At 48.3% G+C, this 20,595-nt stretch overlaps 1 protein-coding gene across 1 annotated transcript; it reads left to right on the top strand.

The window, feature by feature from the left end:
* Nucleotides 1-15,864: 15,864 nt before the first annotated feature.
* On the top strand, nt 15,865-20,477 carry SMPD1 (sphingomyelin phosphodiesterase 1). Its single transcript, XM_061201369.1, has 6 exons — nt 15,865-16,347; nt 17,282-18,054; nt 18,620-18,791; nt 19,099-19,175; nt 19,381-19,526; nt 19,714-20,477. Exons 1-6 carry the CDS (start codon nt 16,054-16,056, stop codon nt 20,121-20,123), a joined length of 1,872 nt encoding a protein of 623 aa, XP_061057352.1. The 5' UTR covers nt 15,865-16,053; the 3' UTR covers nt 20,124-20,477.
* Nucleotides 20,478-20,595: the final 118 nt, after the last annotated feature.

Raw genomic sequence — 20,595 nt, forward strand, 5'->3', positions numbered from 1 at the left:
TGGTTGCGCAGTGGTTAAGAATCCGCCTGCCAATGCAGGGGACACGGGTTCAAGCCTTGGTCCGGGAAGACCCCACATGCCGCAGAGCAACTAAGCCTGTGCGCCACAACTACTGAGCCCGCATGCCTAGAGCCCGTGCTCTGCAACAAGAGAAGCCACCGCAATGAGAAGCCCGCGCACCGCAACAAAGAGTAGCCCCCACTCGCCACAACCAGAGAAAAGCCCGGGGGCAGCAACGAAGACGCAATGCAGCCAAATAAATAAATAAATAAATAATATAAATAAATAAATAAAATTAAATAATAAAATAAATTTATTTAAAAAAAGAGTCCCATTCAACATTCTGTTACACAGATGTACACACACACACACACACACACACACATTATGGCAGGAACATTCTACAAACACAGAGAAGTAGTCATGGTTCTCTCCAGAGAAAGGCTCAGGAGTTTGGGGTAGGAAGAAGGCATCCTCTATTTAAAGTATACCCATTAATGTACTTAAAAACAATTTTTAACATGTGTATATATTACTTTTTCAATTTTAAGAAAACTGGCTGTTAAAAACATTGAAATCCTCCCTGTTCATTCTCCCATCTCCAAGATGGTCTCTGAAACACCTTACTGGGGTATGGTGCCTACACTGGTGTAACAGAAAAGTGTGGGTGGTATTACACAAAGCCAAGCAATGGCCTTGTTAAAGCAACTTCTCAAACAAGTTGATTTAATCAAGGGTTAAAGTTTTATTTTAAGCTGTCCCTCAAGGGATCTAGGCTTCCAAGAAACCCAGTTGAAAAAATTTTTTTCTTTGGAGGAAAAAGGAGTATGTAGATAAAATTATTAGATAAGATGCAAGAAAAATATGTTTGGTTAAAGATCTTTAGGCTCATCACAAGATTAATGCACAACTGAGAGGGTTAAATTCTAACTTTCTAAAAGGGACTGTTAATCAGATCAAAAAACAAAGTTCTTTTCCATTTAGTCTATCCAAGTGGTTCAACTTTACCATCCAGGCAATAGCATAAGAGTTCATCTTTTCTCAAGTTTTGGATCATTTTTTTTCCGGTTTCTAATATCTGGATTCCCAGTCTTTTTTTTTTTTCCAGTTTTATTGAGATATATTTGACATATATGTCTGTGTAAGTTTAAGGTGTACAGCATAATGACTTGACTTACATATATTGTGAAATGATGACCACAATAAGTTTAGTTAACATCCATCGTCTCATGTAGATACCAAAAAAGAAAAAGAAAAAAATGCATTTTTCCCCCTTGCAATGAGAACTCTTAGCATCTACTCTCTTAACTACTTCCAAATATACCATATAGCAGGGTTAACTACAGTCATCATGTTGTACATGACATCCCCAGTTCTTGTTTATCTTATGATTGGAAGTTTGTACCTTTTGACCTGGATTTCCAGGCACACTTTCAGTAAGGTTGGTTATTTCTCCTTAAATTCTTTGTCCTTCTGCTATCTCTGTACTGTCAACATTCTCCTCCAGACCCCCGCCTCAGCCTCACTCCTTTCTCAGAAACAAATAAACAGTGAGCGCCATTCCAGGAAGTGGGGACAGAGCAGTGACACTGAAGCTGCGCCCTCGCAGACATCGGTAATTGGGTAACTGTCTCAGGCTGGGCGCCTGATGTGCTACTGTGTGGAGACGCACCCTGTGAGTGTCTGAGTGGCTGAGCTGAGACCTGAAGGATAAGATGTTAGATGAGGAAGAAGGCAGTACAGACCAGGGCCTGTGCGGCCTCAAACTCCTACCCGCTGGAGGCCACAGGGACTTTGAAATCCCTTCACTTTCTGTCTTCTTCCTCCCCCTACACAAGGCTGAAGTACAGCACCTTCAGCCTCGGGGAAGCTGTATCTCTTTTCTTGTCCCGGTCCAACACTTACACGTGTGCTCCATCTGCCTATCTCCCAAGCCAGAAATCCTGCTGTCTTTAACTCGAGTATTCACTTTTTTCACTTATTTACCTATGGATCTGATGTGGCTGCTTGGAAGGTATCAAGAGTTCCCTCCCCACAGTGTCCAGTTGGTTCTTTTGAGGCCGCTGTCAAATATCTCTTCTATCTGTACGCCCTGCAGAAAGCCCCTCTTCAATGCCACTTTTCAAACTTCATCATCTCTAACTTGACCTATCACCATTCTTTACCAGCTGATCTTCTGGCCCTTCCTCATTGCAACTCCATAGCTTATGGGGACAGACCCCTGATTAAAGGATCCTTTAGTGACTCACTTGTCCAGATTGTAGCTAAACTCTTCAAGATCTGGTCCCTGGCCACCCACCTCTCTTGCATCTCCTCTCAAAAGTACCCTTCATCTAAACTTTCAAAAATTTCCCCTTGTTGCATAATATTTCATGCCTTTGGTCCTTTACTTATACTCTCACATCTAATTTATTTAAGCAACCATTCTTTTTTTCTAATAAATTTATTTATTTATTTATTTTTGGCTGCATTGGGTCTTCGTTGCTGCACGCGGGCTTTCTCTAGTTGCGGCGAGCGGGGGCTACTCTTCGTTATGCGAGCTTCTCATTGTGGTGGCTTCTCTTGCTGTGGAGCACGGGCTCAGTAGTTGTGGCGCACAGGCTTAGTTGATCAGCATGTGGGATCTTCCCGGCCCAGGGCTCAATCCCCTGTCCTCTACATTGGCAGGCGGAGTCTTAACCACTGCGCCACCAGGGAAGTCCCCACTGAGAGACCTTTATTGTAGGTCTGTGCTTTCTTATCTGTATCTTCCCACGGGTCCACAGAGTTGTCTGAGGGAGCTGCTGCTGTCTTTTTTTTTTTTTTTTTTAACATCTTTATTGGAGTATAACTGTTTTACAATGGTGTGTTAGTTTCTGCTGTATAACAAAGTGAATCAGCTATACATATACATATCCCCATATCTCCTCCCTCTTGCGTCTCCCTATCCCACCCCTCTAGGTGGTCACAAAGCACGGAGCTGATCTCCCTGTGCTATGCGGCTGCTTCCCACTAGCTATCTATTTTACATTTGGTAGTGTATATATGTCCATGCCACTCTCTCACTTCGTCCCAGCTTACCCTTCCCCCTCCCAGTATCTTCACGTCCATTCTCTAGTAGGTCTGCGTCTTTATTCCTGTCCTGCCCCTAGGTTCTTCATAACCATTTTTTGTTTGTTTTTTAGATTCCATATATATGTGTTAGCATACCATATTTGTTTTTCTCTTTCTGACTGACTTCACTCTGTATGACAGACTCTAGGTCCATCCCCCTCGCTACAAATAACTCAATTTCATTTCTTTTTATGGCTGAGTAATACTCCATTGTACATATGTGCCCCATCTTCTTTATCCATTCGTCTTAGTCATCTCTGTGTCTCGTGCTCCCTGGCACAACACGGGGCACAGAGTAGACTCCCCAAAGTGTTTGTCACCTGAATGGCCAGCTGGCCAGATGAAGGAAGGAAGAAAATTAATAATAAATACACCCATTCCTTTGAGGATTAAGACTAAACTCTTTAACACGATCCTCCTAGTTCAGCCGGTGCCAGCCTCTCCAGCCTCAGCTCTTGGCCCTTTCCCAGTCCGACTCCCTCTCAGGGCTCCCGTCTTCTCTCCCAGTTCCCGAACCTGCCCAGCCCTCCCCCGCCAGAGGATGGTGCGAGAGGTTCCCTGTGCCGGAGCATCAGTCCTCCTGCATCTATGCACACAAATCTCTTCCTCTGGAAACCTCCGCGAGGGCCCTCAGTTGCAGGGGACGCTCCTCCTCTCTGCTCCCAGGACTCCTCTCACTTAAACCGGTGAAGCACTCATCTGACTGATTAGAATTGCTCAGTTACTAGCACGATTGGTCCTCGGTATCCACGAGTTTGGCATTCACGGATTCAACAATCTGAGTGGTTGCTTAACTCCACGGGTGCCAAACACGCGGATATGGAGGGCCGACTGTGCTCATTGTACGATGCCATTTTATACAAGGGGTTTGAGCATCCAGTGGATTTTGGTATCTCCCGAGCTCCCGGAACCAATCCCCCACGGATACCGACGGTCAACTGTATAACAATATAGAGAAATTTCTAATTATATTTTTCTTAGATGCAGAATTCTTCCCTCTCCTTTCAGAGGAGAATTGTTTGTATTGAATGAATCCTTTGATGAGAAGTTTAGGGGTGGGGAGATTGAGGCCCCGGAAGGCTGCATGAATAACAATAGGTGACTATACAGTAGGGCTTTTTTAGGGAGACTGAATTCAATGAGGGTTTTGTTTTGACAAATCAGTGTGTATGTGTGTGTGTCTGTGTGTGTATGTGTTTTGAGTGAATGAATGCATGACTTCCTGGCTATAAAAGGAGTGGTTACTGTCTGTTAAATAAATGTTCCCTACATCTTAGGTGGAGCGGGGCGGGGGGGGGGGGGGCGGGGGGGGGGTGGGGGGGGGCGGATTTCAAAGTTTCCCACATTCTTTCCTTTGGCCTTCACCTCACTGCAGCCAGAGTTCCTCTCCCCTGACAGTGGACCCCGTGAATGGGGGGTGGGAAGCCGGGGAGGGCTGGGAGTTGGACCTCATTAAATTAAATCAATGATCGTCAATACAGATGGCAGATGCAGACGCTGTATTGCTGTGTATTGCTCTAAGTACTCTTTAGCTCACTGAATCTTCACCACAACCCTGTACTATCATCTCCACGTCACACAGGAAGAAACTGAAGTTCAGAAAGTGACATGCTTTGCAGGGTCACACAACCAGCGAGTGGCAGAGCCAGGATTCGAACCTAGGAGCCTGATTCTAAAGCCCACACCCTTAGTCACTGCCCTGCCACAGAGGGCTCTGTACGCACTGCGTTGGAACTGCCTGTCAGAAGAAACCGTTTCCTCAGGGTCTCTGGTACTCCCAAAAATTCCACAAGAGGGAGACCTTTCCCCATCAGTTCTTGGCTGCTGATGAATTACAGATTTAATCTACAGTTTCGCAAGCAGCCCAAGAATCGACTGGTTACCTGTATAGAATTTGAACAGGTTTCCTGACAAAATGGAACATTAGGTACCCTAAATGGGATCAAATTAGCCCAAATTAACTAGGAAGTTCACGGTCCCAACCAGGCAGCCCATATTATCCCTCTGCCAATCACTCTCCTAGACTGGAAACCAGTTTGCGATGGCGGCAGGGGCTGTGTGAGCCTTAGATCTTTAAACACTGGGCTCCCCTTCCCTTCCCCAAGTTCTCCCCATTGTCCAGGAGGCTGGGAGCCTCAAAAATAGGTTTCAGTGGTTCTAAAGGCTGGAGAAAATCAAGAATAAAGTTGTCCTTGACCACTCTCACTACCAGCCCAGCAGCGCCCCACTTATAATGACTCTTAGGCCACAGGATATCCAAGTTGTATCTGTGCCCTATCCTAAGACAGACATTGGGAATAAGAGTGTGGTGGACGTGGTGTTATGCCCCCAGGTTCCCCTTCAGGTATGAAGGACTCACTCCTCCAGCTGCTGGGGTGCTGCTGGAACATGGCCCTCAAGGATGAGGCACTATAGGAGCCTCCACCTAGGACAACCACCTCACCCAAGGCTATACGCGCGTTCTGGGGCAGCCCTCATCCTATGACTGATCTGTTTTGGCTGAGAAAAAAGGTCCAATCCCCTTGCCTCAGCTTGGAACAATCCTGAAGGGTCATCTCAGCTTCAGAGTTCACTGTAGGGTCAGCTGCGGCCTCTGTAGGGAATGCATCAAAGCTAGTCCTCTCTCTCTGCCCAGTCCTACTTTCTTCCTTTCTGCCACAGGTGGTGATCCTGAGACCACTCCCTAATACACCTGCTGCAAGTTCATCTCCATCCTAGGGTCTGATTCTTGGGTAACTCAACCCGTAACAGTTGGTACCAGGGGTCTCTGAAAAAGCACATGCTGGGATGGGATTTGGGAGCTGGATCACTCACCACCCAGCTGACAGTGAGGACCCTGTCACTGGTCGGGTGGAGCTTGGAGAGACCCTACTGAACTGGGATGGTCTACTGGTGGCAAGAAATGCATCAGCCTTTTGAGAAACATGAGGGAAATAGTAACTATAAGGATAAGGGAATTGCTCAGTCTTAACAAAGAATGAGGGCTTCCCTGGTGGCACAGTGGTTAAGAATCCGCCTGCCAATGCAGGGGACACGGGTTCGATCCCTGGTCCAGGAAGATCCCACATGCCGCGGAGCAACTAAGCCCATGTGCCACAACTACTGAGCCCACGTGCCACAACTACTGAAGCCCGTGCGCCTAGAGCCCATGCTCCGCAACAAGAGAAGCCACTGCAAAGAGAAGCCCACTCACCGCAACAAAGAGCAGCCCCTGCTCACCACAACTAGAGAAAGCCCACATACAGCAACAAAGACCCAACGCAGCCAAAAATAAATAAATTTTTTAAAAAAAGAATGAAATAATGCCATTTGCAGCAACATGGATGGACCTAGAGATTATCATACTAAGTGAAGTAAACCAGACAAAGACAAATATCATATGATATCACTTATATGTGGAATCTAAAAAAAAAAAAAAAAAGTACAAATAAACTTATCTACAAAACAGAAATAGACCCACAGACATAAAAAACAAACTTATGGTTACCAAAGAGGAAGGAGGGGGAGGGATAAATTAGGAGTTTGGGATTAACATATACATGCTACTATGTATAAAATAGATAAACAGCAAGGTCTTACTGTGTAGCACAGGGAATATACTCAATGTTTTGTAATAACCTATAAGGGAAAAGAATCTGAAAAAGATTCTTTTATATATATATTATATATATTCTTTTATATATATGTATATAAAACTGAATCACTTTTTTGTATACCTGAAACTAACACAAAATTGTAAATCAACTGTACCTAAATAAAAATAAAAATTTTTAAAAAGGATAACGGAATTGAGTGACTATAGCTAAGCTTGATCAATACTCTGGAAAAGATAATGGAAAGTTGAAAATAATCAGCAGTTAAAAGCATCAAAAATGTTTGGGATTGACATATACACACTACTATATATAAAACAGATAACTAATAAGAACCTGCTGTATAGCACAGGGAACTAACTCTACTTAATACTCTGTAATGGCCTATTTGGGAAAAGAATCTAAAAAAAAAAGAGAGAGAGAGTGGATATATGTATATGTATAACTGATTCACTTTGTTGTACACCTGAAATTAACACAACATTGTAAATCAACTATACTTCAATAAAAATTAAAAATAAATAAATAAATCACATCAAAAAAAGTGATGGCCCATACCAAGTGAGGAAGAAATGCCATAACTGACAGGGAGGATTTAAAAGGCTCAGAAAAGAGACTTCCCTGGTGGCGTAGCAGTTAAGAATCCACCTGCCAATGCAGGGGACACAGGTTCGATCCCTGGTCCGGGAGGATCTCACATGCCGCAGAGCAACTAAGCCCATGTGCCACAACTACTGAGCCCACGTGCTGCAACTACTGAAGCCCGTGCACCTAGAGCCTATGCTCTGCAACGAGAAGCCACCGCAATGAGAAGCCCACGCACCACAACGAAGAGCAGCCCCCGCTCGCCACAACTAGAGAAAGCCCGCATGCAGCAACAAAGACCCAATGCAGCCAAAAATAAATAAATTAAATAAATGTCTTCAAAAAATAATAACAAATAAAAGGCTCAGAAAGTGGGCATTGAGAATGGATATATCAGCCTGGAAAACCCACTAAATAATTATGTTCCTTGGGGCAGCCTGGAGGATACACAATTTATGAAAGCAATAAGGAATGTGTGATGAGAAGGGCACCAGCATCACTAAGAATCTCCGTCATGGCTCTCCTGTATAGGCCAAGACCAATGGTAGGAAATGCCGCTGCTGAGCTGGGCGCACTGATAGCAATGGAAATGATAGTACTTTCCCCCCAAAAAAGAGGCTAGGCGGCAGCATATAACCAACAGAAGCCCCCACTAGCATAGGCCCAATAGCAAGGGTTCCCACTTACCAAGGCTGACACAGCTTTTGCCACTGACAGTGCCTAAGCTGCTAGCAGTAAAAACAAGTGCCATCTTCCAGCATGCAGTGTCTACTTTAATACAACAACCTTTATATGGAGTTGTGTGCCCAATAGATAGAACACGTGAGTCTAGAAACAAGGGGAGAGGGAAACAGGAATGGCGTGCTTACCATCACTCCTGTGATCCACTTGGGCAATTTGTATTTCCTGCCCCTACAACTCTAGGATCTCATGTTTAGAGTTTCTGGCTCCCAAACAGAAAACGTGTCCAACAGGAGAGAGAGTAAGGCTGCTGTATAGGAACTCTGGGCTCCTTGTGTGAAGGGACCAGCAGGCAAGAAGAGGCATCGCCATGTGGACTACAAAGTAAATCCTGATCACAAGGACAAGGGGAGGAAGGATGGGGGGAATTCCCTGGTGGTCCAGTGGTTAGGACTCCGCGCTTTCACTGCCCAGGGTGCGGGCTCAATCCCTGGTCCGGAAGCTAAGATCCTGCAAGCCGTGCAGCACAGCCATAAATCAAAAAATATTAGGTTAGGGGCTTCCCGTGGCCCCTTCTCGTTCCCACCCCCATCGCGCCTCTTGACCCCCGGGCCGCGGGCTCCACCCGGAGCAGCACCGCGTCGTGAGGGTGCCGGAGGGCGCCCGCCCTCGGGGCTTCCCCGACACCTATCGGCTGTTCGGCCGGCCACATCCTGGACAGGCACCGGCAGGCTCAAAGATTTGGAAAGAGATAGTTTAACAGAAAAGGAATGCGTGAAGGAGAAATGGAATCTCTTGCCTGAATTTCTGCAGACAGAAATAAAGAATCAGTTATGTGACTTGGAAACCAAATTACATAAAGAAGAATTATCAGAGATTTGTCCTTGGAGAACGGAGCTCATGCTCTCAGTCGGGAAGTGAATGGATGTCTAGAAAATGGGAGCCAGACAAGTGGTGAGGAGTGCAGAGTGGAAATAGCAGAGAAAAAGATGTTCCGCAAACCTGTTTCCAAACTTTGCATGCCCAGAAGAAGCAAGTCCGATGGAGAAACAAAATGTAAGAGCACTTGACTCGTTTGACCTCATTGGAGTCTGGTACCGCCTGAGGGGAGGACAGACTTGGTGCCATAAGGTCTGTCTGTTCCCCCCACACACAAACCCTCCACCGGCAGTTCTTGTTTTTTGTGTATCTTTTTTTTTTTGGTGGGGGGTGGGGGGTGGCTGTGTTGCTCGGCTTGTACGATCTTGGTTCTCCAACCAGGGATCGAACCCGGGTCCTCGGCAGTGAGAGTGCCGAGTCTTAACCACTGGACCGCCGTGGAATTCCCTTTTGTGTATACTTCTAACTAGCTTAGATATATACTTTAAATTTTTGTCTTCGACCAAGTTATAGAGCATTAGATCCCCAAATGTGGTTGAATTTATGAGGTATAAAAAAACAGGAGCTGCTGATATTTATGACTTCTAAGTTACATACCTGTTTAAGCTAAACATTTATTCTTAGACTCCTTCCCCGCTTGTAGTCAGAGTAACTCTTCTGGAATTTTTAAAAATAAGAGCCTGGGACTTGAGCTCAGGTCAGGTGCTTGGCCACTTCATCGTTTGACGAAATAAGCAGAGGCTCTGTTTCCTTGTCCGTCTCAGGGTTGGGCCCTTCATACAAGAGCTTGTGTTAAAATGGCCTAGCAAACTGGCAGGTGCTAATTTGATGACTTTATGAAGACGGTGGTTGCTTAGAATAAGAAGAGAAGGATACTTAATCCTCAGAACCTGGTCTCTGCACCAGCTTGCTAATGCTGAAGAACTGTACCTTGGCTGTGAACTCTTTATTCATAGTGGCTTTTTTGTTTCTTTTCTGTAAGCAGCTGAAGTCTCATGTAGCCCCAGGATTACAAGGCAAACTACCAGGCAGACCACCGTCACATCTCATTTCACAAGGGGGTCAGTATATAATGAATGGGCAGCCCCCATTTTAGGGGCCAACTGTTTTTGGTAAAACACATATAGAATTAGTAGGATGTAACTTAGTAATTCTGACTTCCACATTGCTTAGGTTTTCCTTTTGATATTCTGTTTTTAGACATTGATGAACAGCATTTCTGAAGACCTCAACCATTTTTACTCCTAGCATAGGAAACTTCAAATGTACATACACAAAATATCAAGGATAGTAAAATGAACCCCTGTGTACCTATCACCCAGTATCAACAGTTAACAGCTCCTGGCTGTTGTTTCATCTATACCCCCATATGTTCCAAGTGAAAATTATTCCAAATGGATTACAACTCCATACACACCCATGTCCCCCCAGTTGGATTACTTTGAAACAAATCGGACATGTCATCTTATCCACAAAATGATATTTCTAGATGACAAGGTCTCTTTCTCTGACAAGTTTTTTATTCATATTTTGCTATAATTGCTAACATCTAGCAAACAGTCTTTTGAAGAAGACAAAACATGCCTTATAAAGTGTAACAGTTCCTTACTAACAAATATATAGCAGTGTTCCTACCTCAAAAAAAAAAAAAAAAAAATATTAGGTTAGCCAAAAAGTTCATTTGGGTTTTTCATGTTACAAAAAACCGGAACAAACTTTTTTGCCAACCCAATAAATAAATAAATAAATAAATAAGGGGAGGCAGGATGGCTGTTACACAAAGGAGACGTAAGGGAATGTGTTTGGCACCAGCTGGTCCACTTGGGAGCCTCTTGATACTCCCCTGCTCTGCTTTTTGACAGTAATGACAAGTGCAGCTGCTATGACTTGAGGAGAGCATGGATGCCACGACTCAGACCCCTGAAGGGAAAAGTCTGGGTCGCATCATCAGGTGAGCCACTGAAATCAGCAGGAGTGCTAGCTAAGAGTGAAGGAAATCTAAAAGGTCTAGAAGAGGAAAACGATAGGTATCAGTTGCTGTCCTGAGATCAGCTACTGGGACTTCCCCAAATGAAGCTGCCCCTCACCCTATTTCAGGACAACTCTGAAGGGTCATCTCAGCTTCAACACTCCCATAAAATCCACTGAGTCCTCTACGGAGGCAGCATCACAGCTCCACTTGTCCCTCTGCTCAGTCCTGCTGCCTTCCCTTTCCTTCCGCAGCTGTAGATTCCAAGAGTACCTCCTAATAAATCTCTTGCTTTTTCTTTTTGTTTTTTTGGCCGTGCCTCTTAGCTCCCCGACCAGGTATCAAACCCGGGCTCACAGCAGTGAAAACGCAGACTCTTAACCACTGGACCACTAGGGAATTCCCAAACCTCTTGAATGTTAATCTCTTTCTCAGAATCTGATTTCTGGAGAACAATGTCATCCATGTCAGAGGAAGAGGGGCCTTTGATCACTTATCCATAAGAATAAGGATGCTTGATATGCAGCAAGTGATGGTTCCATCAAAAGCAACAATATATGTGAAAACACTGTGAAAAAGAGGACTGGGCAAATGAAAAAGGAGGGAGTGATCAAGAATGGTGTTATTGGAGCTTCCCTGATGGCGCAGTGGTTAAGAATCCGCCTGCCAATGCAGGGGACACAGGTTCAAGCCCTGGTCCGGGAAGACCCCACATGCCGCAGAGCAACTAAGCCCCTGCACCACAATTACTGAAGCCCACGTGCCTAGAGCCTGTGCTCTGCAACAAGAGAAGCCACCGCAATGAGAGGCCCACGCACGGCAGCGAAGAGTAGCCCCCACTCGCTGCAACTAGAGAAAGCCTGCGCACAGCAACGAAGACCCAACGCAGACAAAAAATAAATGAATTAACTAATTAATTAAAAAGAAAAAGAATGGTGTTATTAAGGAGATGGGATATGAGTGAAGGATAAGACTGTCGACTGAAAGAAAAACGCGCAATGTAAATTTGTGAGTTAAGACCTTACTGTGGGACTATAGCCCAGGAGACAGCCTCTAGGATAGCTCTGAGGAATTGCTCCAAAGAAGTAAGGGAGAAGCCAGGATATATATGAGGTTTTTGCTGGGAAAACAAACAAACATATAGTTGAACATCAAAAGATTGCTGCTAATCACAAAGAACAGACATCGCAAGTTAATTATTTTAGTTCTTTTCCATGTATGGGAAGATGCAAGAATCTTGGTTCATTTAAGTTATTCTTTTTTTTTTTTTTTTTTTTTTTTGACCATGCCATGCGGCACATGGGATCTTAGTTCCCTGACCAGGGATCAGGGCCGTGCCCCCTGCACTGGGAGTGCAGAGTCAACAAAATGGACCACCACGGAAGTCCCTGAAGTTATTCTTTAAACATGCATCTTAACTATCTAGGCAACTGCAGTGCTTGAGCCTTGTAGAACTGGAGTGATACGCAACATTTTTTGTTCATGAGACTTTGGAAGATAAGGTCTTGGAGAACAGATAGAATGTGGGCCCTGAGGGTCATCAGTGTCCTACATGAGGAAGGACAGAGACGCAGAGCAGTAGCAGTTGAGGAGAAATGGGGCTACTTGAAATTCCTTTCTTAATAACCATCTAAAGATATCCACCCTGTTGGGATGAGTCCCTTGATTCTCCCATCCATGTCTCCCCATTCTCTTGTTAATTAATATAATGTTTTTATTAGCATCTGTAAGACCCATGAGGGGAAGATAACAAATTCAATATGACTTCTTGGACTGGTGCTCCATTATGTAGCAGTAAAGTTACATGAGGTGTCAATGCAAAAGTGATGCCCATGCAAAAGGAGCCTGCTTAACCATAGCATTTACCATGTCCTGGGTAATGGGTATAGTCAGTGGGTGAATATCCAGGTCATCATAAAGCCAGTTCCACGTGGCCTGCATATGAAGCAGATCAGCTGCTTTATCTGAGGTGTTCCACTTGACATTTATGAGGGTTGCTGAATGATTACCCTTATCGGGGTAAACAGACCTTACAGTGGCTTTTATCCAATCCAACAGCCTGGCCATTTCCTCAGGAACAACCTGCTGTGTGTCTGGATCACATAACCATCTGTAATTTTTCCATAGTAAGCTATGGGTCCTGTATCAACCCAAACATGCTCTTCCATTCTGTAGCATTTAAAAGCAAAGATACTGCCCCCAAATTAATCATTCTCACAATCCATTTCAGTGAAGATTATTTAGGAAGTTGATGATACTAATCTACAAAATAAAACAACTCTTTCACATTATATCCCCTGGTTTTAGTAGTTTTCTTGGTTTTGTCTTCTCCCAACATGTACTACCTTCTTGGTGTCCAGAGTCTTAGAGGTACCCGCTGTCGTCCCCACATAGTTTTTTCCCTGTGCAGGTGGCTCTGAGGCTAGTAGCCGAACCTCAGACCAATCAAGGTCCAAGCCAGCACTCTCTCTTACTTTCATTTTGGTTACTACAGATATCAATAACCAAGAGATTATATAGTTTGCTTTTTTCTTATTAGTTTCCATTTCCTCAAGTACCTAGTGAACCAATGCCCCAGGAACTGGATCTATCTCTAAATTCCACTGGTAAAATTTACCTCTGGTAATTGATTATAGCACATCTGTTGCTTCATACCATGGGTGCCTATGTGGTCACCCAGGAATCAAAGGTTCCTTGTTCTCTGCCCTTTCATCCTATCTCTTCCCAAACCACTTGTTTCCATGAGCTAGGGCCAAGCTAGCAAATCCTACTTCTGACACCAGTTCTGGGGGTGCTTTCTTTGACACCAACCAATTCTCCAACACCAACTAATTTTACAACAATTCAATTAAATTCTGATACTATCTACCTGGAGTTAGCATCAGATTCCACAGATTAAAGGGTTCAGTCCCACAAGATTGTCCCCACTCCAGAGGCCAGTCACAATGTTACCGGAAAACTGGGTTCACCTCTCAGTGGGTGTCAAGCCAAAAGACACAAATGAGCCAGAGATTAGGAGAAGGAAGGGTTTATTACTTGTAGCAAGTAAGGTGAACACCAGGAATCTTTCCCAAAGCAGCATCTCCCTGAACAGCAAGATTGGGGAAGTTTTAAGCAAAGGGCTCATACATATTCAAGAAGGGGCCTGAGCAGGGGAATTCTGCATAGAATTGAGGCAAAGGTCGATAGAGTCCCAGCTTTAGTTGATTGAAGTCAGAAAAGGTCAACATTATCATCCCTTAGGTTCCAGTGGCTCTTGGGTGTTCACTCAGAAGAGGGGTTTAAATTCTGAAAAACAGCTCAAGAGAGTGCTTCAGGCTAATCTTTACCATTGAAACAGAACTGGGAGTCTTTACAACTGATTTATTGTCTCTTTGCTATGGTTACTTCTCTTGTCTGATAACAGTCTTGTTCTTTTTTTCCCCTAAGATCTTTATTACTGAGACCTCTTGAAGGGCAGGCATTGTGCCAGGCTTAGATCACAAAATGGCTTAGGCCTAAAATGGCTTCTCTTATGTCAAAAAGCTATATCTGATTCTTTTCCTCTGGGAACACCCTACCCTATTTGCTTACAAAATGTCCCAGGTTGCCACCTATACTTCTGACCAACCAGCTGTAAATTCTAGGGTTCTATGACCCTCTACTCAGGTTTGATAATTTGCTTAGAACAGCTCACAGAACTCAGGAAAACACCTTACTTACATGTCCTGATTAATACAAAGGGTACAATTCAGGAATAGCCAGATGAAAGAGATGCATAGGGCAAGGCATGAGTGGGGGAATGTCACAGAACTTCCACGCCCTCTGCAGGTATATCCCCCTCCCAACACCTTGATATGTGCACCAACGCAGAAGCTCTGCGAGAGTTTTTATAGAGCTCAGTCTCCAACCCCCTTCCCCAACCAGAAGATTGGGGGTGAGACTGAAACATCTCACTCTCTGATCAGTTCTTTCTGGTGACCAGCCCCATCCTGAGGCTATTTAGGGGTCCCACCTTAACTCACCTTATTAGCATAAATTCAGGTGTGATTGAAAGGAGCTTGTATAAGTAACAAAAGACACTCTTATCACTCAGGAAATTCAAAAGGTTTTAGGAGCTCAGTGCCAGAAACTGGAGATAAGACCAAATATATTTTCTATTATACCATAATTACTCTATCTGATATGATGCGGGGCGGGGGAGGGGGGGGCGGGAAGGGCGGGGAGTCACTTGAAAAAAGTTCTCAAAGGCAAGAACTGACAGGACTTGGTAGATCTGTGGATCCTGGAGAAGCACTGAGTTACACAGTTTAGGTTTTAATTGCTATTCTGCCACTTAACTTTCCTATGCTTCAGTTTCCCCATCTGTAAAATGGAGGTAATAATAGTATTATACTTACTTCTTAGGGTTGTTGTTAGAACTGAGGATTAGTCATTATAAAGTGCCTGTTTCAGTGCCTGGGGCATCCTATAGAGCTCAGTAAATGATAGCTTTCACCATCATGGTTACAGGAAGGTGGGAGACCCAAGTTCTAATCCATGTTTCTGTCTGTATGGTCTTTACCCCTTCTTGGCCACTTCACCATTTTTGAGTCTGTTTCCTCATCCATATAATGAAGGTATGGGTGTCCCCGCATGAGCCCAGGGCCCCTTCCAACTGGAGAAGTCTGAGTCAAAAAGATTATCAGTCAGGGCGACTCAAGGGTGTGGATAGCAGTGGCAGAACATAAGAAATTGAGGGTCGGAGCCCTCTGGGCCGGAGAGGTGACAGTGTGAGAATCCCCGTCCCGCTGTGCTCCTGGCCACCAACACCCCCCATGTCCTCTCCACTTCCCCAGTTTAAAGCCCGGTGGGCCTGGCAGTTAGCTATTCCAGGAAATTGAGTGCAGGTTTGGAGAGAGGAGGGGCCTCTCACCAGCCACACATGACCGGCTCCAGCAAGAGCTGGGCGGCTACAGCTGCCTCGCACAGCTGTCAGAGCCTGGGCGGAATCGCAAGCGGGATCCTGGGCGGGTCCCAGGCGCGCCCGGCCCACTCCCCCCGCACCTCCGCCTCCCTAGCCTTGCCCAGGCTGCCAGCCAACGCGATCAGCTGCGGCGGAACCGAGGAAGAGGAAGGGGCGGAGCTGCTTTGTGGCTTGTCTCCGAGCAGTCAGCCGACTGCAACGGGGGACTAATCGGTGTCCCTGGCACCTCCAGGGATCCTGAGAGCCAACCAGGGCCTACGCCATCCGGGGCCGGGCGGGCGAACCTGCCTGGTCTAGGAAGCCGGGCGATGCCCCGCCACGGAGTGTCTTCCGGCCAGGGCCGCCCCAGGTCGGGCCGGGAGCAGACACTGGACAGGTCCTTGGGGGCCCCCAGCCTGAGGCTCCTGTGGATGGGCTTGGCGCTGGCCCTGCCCGACTCCCAGGTCCTCTGGGCCCCTGCCGGGGCCCACCCTCTTCCCGCCCAAGGCCATCCCGCCAAGTTCATTCGCCTAGCGCCCCAGCTCCTGGAAGCCTTTAGCTGGTGGAACCTTACCTGCCCTGCCTGCAAAGGACTGTTCACCGCCATCGACATCAGGCTGCGGGTGAGCGCTAAAGGGGCTGCGGGAGGTGCAGGCCAGAAGGGAGGGCTGGCGGTGGCGGCTTGGGCTAAGGCCGGCGCTCCGGGGTCCCCAAGAGCATCCCTGATGGAGAGGCTGTCATCCACAAGCCTTGACTGAATTTGTCCCCCTTTGGGGCCCCCCGCGGCTGCACACCACCACCAGCACTGCCTCCACTGTGACCTATTGAAGTAAGGAAAGAGCGCAAGTTACGTGCTGGGCACCGTGCCAACCCTTTTATACAGGCTAAATCTAGCCTGCAGGGTGGTTTCATTACTGTGGTTATCTCCGTTTTACAAATGAATAGAAGCCCCGGAGCTGAAGTCACTTGTAGGAGGGGCCGGCTGCTGGGGGGTGGGCTGGACTCCCACCCTGGCGTGCCTGACTGAATCCCCTCCGCCTTACACCTAGCACCTCCAGCCCTGAGCACCGTGCCTGGGACCAGCTACTCACTAAAAGGGGACCTGAATTAAGGAATATCCAGAGGTGTGGGACTAGTTGGGGCTGGGCTGCCTTGACTGACCCTGATGGGGTTATGAGGAGCGCTGGTTGGTAGGTGTGCTTTGTGGGGCTCCTTGGGGAATCAGGGCCCTCTCCTCGTGTGTGTCCCCAAACCCTGGTCAGCCTGTCATTCCACCCAGCCCAAATTTCAGAGCACTCAGCAGAATGCCTGAGAAAGCCAGCTGCGCAAGCAAAGGCTTGAAATGCCACTGAGCTAAAAAGGAAGTACCGGCCTGGTGACGCCTGAGTCAGGGCAGTGTCTGTGAGAGGCAGGGGTGAACTGACATCTCTTCACTATGTGGTACTGAGTCCATGCTAGCCCCAGTGTGGATATGCAGGCCCACGTGTCGTATCCAGGTGTTGGCCTGGCCCCTGTGCTCTGTTTCTGACTTCTCACCGCTGGTTCTTCCCACCACAGCACGAGGCCAGCGTGGCCCAGGTGGGCTCCATGGCCATCAAGATGTGCACGCTGCTGAAAATCGCACCGCCTGCTGTGTGCCAGTCAGCTGTCCAGCTCTTTCAGGACGACGTGGTGGAGGTGTGGACGCGCTCGGTGCTGAGCCCGTCCGAGGCCTGTGGTCTGCTCCTGGGCTCCTCCTGTGGACACTGGGACATCTTCTCATCTTGGAACATCTCTTTGCCGGCTGTGCCAAAGCCATCCCCCCAGCCGCCCGTGCCCCCGGCCCCAGGCTCCCCCGTCAGCCGCGTCCTCTTCCTCACCGACCTGCACTGGGACCACGACTACCTGGAGGGCACAGACCCCGACTGTGAGAACCCGCTGTGTTGCCGCCAGGATTCCGGCCCACCGCCTGCCTCCCGGCCCGGTGCTGGATACTGGGGCGAGTACAGCAAGTGCGACCTGCCCCTGCGGACCCTCGAGAGCCTGTTGCGTGGCCTGGGCCCCGCCGGCCCTTTTGATATGGTGTACTGGACGGGCGATATCCCTGCCCACAACATCTGGCAGCAGTCTCGTCAGGACCAGCTGCGGGCCCTGACCACCGTCACAGACCTTGTGAGGAAGTTCTTGGGGCCAGTGCCTGTGTACCCTGCTGTGGGCAACCACGAGAGCACACCCGTCAATGGCTTCCCTCCCCCCTTCATAGAGGGCAACCAGTCTTCGCACTGGCTCTATGAGGCGATGGCCAAGGCCTGGGAGCCCTGGCTGCCTGCTGAAGCCCTTCGCACCCTCAGGTATTTGAGGCCCACGGAAACCCAGGAAGGGAGGAGAAAGATGGATGAAAGTGCAGGGAGCAGGGAACCTAGCATTATGTGTGGCTACTCTAGTCTGAGTCCTCAGCTCTCTCCACTGGCCCTCCAAATCGGACCCCACTTTCCGTTTCCGCCCTTATCTCCAGCCACCCTCCTTCACAGGGTGAAGGGCTAGTAGCATACCTTCTCCATGGTAGTCTGTGTCTTTGCTCATGTTGGCCTTCTCTAAAATGCCTTCCCCTCTCTAACATCCCAGCTTTTCCCAACTTTCCCAGGCCTAGGTCCTCTTCCCTCTGGATGGCCTTTGCCTGTTCTAGCTCACTTTTATGTCTCCTCTGAACTCCTAGAGCCTTTAGTCCTCTGAGCCACTCGCTTCAATCACACGGGCCCTATCATCAGTGCTGTCTGATCTTCAGCTAGAACGTGGGCTTGAGGGTAGGGATGATGTCCTAGGTGCCTCTGCCCTCCACCCAGATTCCTTGCACAGGACTGGGCATGCAGGGCTAGGATTATGAATGCGTGCTGACCCGTGTTCACTTTGTTTCAGAATTGGGGGGTTCTATGCACTTTCCCCACGCCCCGGCCTCCGCCTCATCTCTCTCAATATGAATTTTTGTTCCCGTGAGAACTTCTGGCTCTTGATCAACTCCACAGATCCTGCTGGACAGCTCCAGTGGCTGGTGGGGGAGCTTCAGGCCTCTGAGGACCGAGGAGACAAAGTGAGGGAGAGTGGTGGGAACCCAGTGGGGCAGGTGCCAGTAGGGTGGGAGGAAAAGCAGGCCCTTCACAAACAGACTTCTCTCTGGAGCTGGAGCACCCGTGAGCAGAGACGCTTGATTTTCTGGCACTCCCAACAGTGTTCCTTGGGGTTTCAGCTCACGGTCACCCTTAGAAGGTCCTTTCATTTGCTCCCCCTCTCTCTGGCCAGGAATGCCAGCCATTGTAGGAAAGATGAATACCAACTAGCCTGGCCAGGGCTTCCTGGACCCCTCTTGCCCTGATAACCGTCCTTAACTCTCCCCACAGGTGCATATAATTGGCCACATTCCCCCAGGGCACTGCCTGAAGAGCTGGAGCTGGAATTATTACCGAATCGTGGAGAGGTAGGAGGGAGGTGTGTTGGGGGCGAGCGGGTGAAGAGCCTAAAGGTCAGAAATTCCCTGGAGCATCTCACCATCCCTGCTCCCCCACTGGGGTGGGGACGCCACTTCCTTGAACAGGATGGAGAAAGCAAGCATCCAGTCCTCCCCAGATCTCCTCCTCCCCCTCGCTTGAAACTTCTGAATATGATTAGTGTCTTCCGGCCAGGTATGAGAACACCTTGGCTGGTCAGTTCTTTGGCCACACCCACGTGGATGAGTTCGAGGTCTTCTATGACGAGGAGACCCTAAGCCGGCCGCTATCTGTAGCCTTCCTGGCACCCAGCGCCACCACCTACATCAGCCTCAATCCTGGTGAGTGAGGTGGAAGCAAATTGTTGGGATAAAGGAGGTCTGGGGATAGAGGAAGCTGGTGAGAGGGAGGAAGTTGTTGGGGTAGAGGAAGGAGGGTTGGAGCCAAGGCCGCCCAGGGGCGAGCTCTGCCTCCCCACTGGAGTTGCCTTTGCCCTTTCCCTCTCCAGTCAGCCCTCCCTCCTTGCAGGGTACCGTGTCTACCAAATAGATGGCAACTACTCCGGGAGCTCTCACCTGGTCCTGGACCACGAGACCTACATCCTGAACCTGACGCAGGCGAATCAGCCCGGAGCCACACCGCACTGGAAGCTCCTCTACAGGGCTCGGGAAACCTATGGGCTGCCCAATGTGCTGCCCGCCGCCTGGCACGACCTGGTGTACCGCATGCGGAGTGACACGCAGCTTTTCCAGACCTTCTGGTTTCTCTACCATAAGGGCCACCCGCCCTCAGAGCCCTGTGGCACACCCTGCCGCCTCGCTACTCTGTGCGCCCAGCTCTCCGCCCGGTCAGACAGCCCTGCTCTGTGTCGCCACCTGGCGCCGGACGCAAACCTCCCTCCTGTCCAGAGCCTGCGACCAAGGCCACCATTATGCTAACACCCCCAGGGCCCAGAGGTGGGAAAGTGCTTGTCTTCTTAGGAAAGGAGCGAAAACCCCAGAGGGCCACTGTGGTGAGAAGAATGTCTGGTGGAAGAGCTCATCCCTGGGCCCAAGCACACCTCGGAAACAAGACCTCCTTTCCTGGATCTGGTTTAGCAAAATATGGGAGCGGGGCTGGCTGCTCTGAGGCTGCTATCCTTCCGTGGCCGTGGAGCAGAGGTCTAAGTTGGCACTGCCCTGGGAAGACCAGACAGAAGCTGTCACCCCAGGCCTGTGCTGGCCGGCCAGGAACCCTGTACTGCTGCTGCTGCCTGGTTGCCAGGCTGTTAAAATAAAAACAAGGGACTTGGACTCCAGACCCTGCTGTGACTGTCCCAGTTTCTTCTTTTGAGGCAGGAAGGGCAAGGGGGCCCTGGAAATAAGAGCCTAACTGAGGGATCAGGGTACCAGGAGTGATGGTGTGGTACAG

The sequence above is a fragment of the Eubalaena glacialis genome, chromosome 10 (assembly GCF_028564815.1).
Source record: "Eubalaena glacialis isolate mEubGla1 chromosome 10, mEubGla1.1.hap2.+ XY, whole genome shotgun sequence".
Lineage (NCBI taxonomy): Eukaryota > Metazoa > Chordata > Mammalia > Artiodactyla > Balaenidae > Eubalaena > Eubalaena glacialis.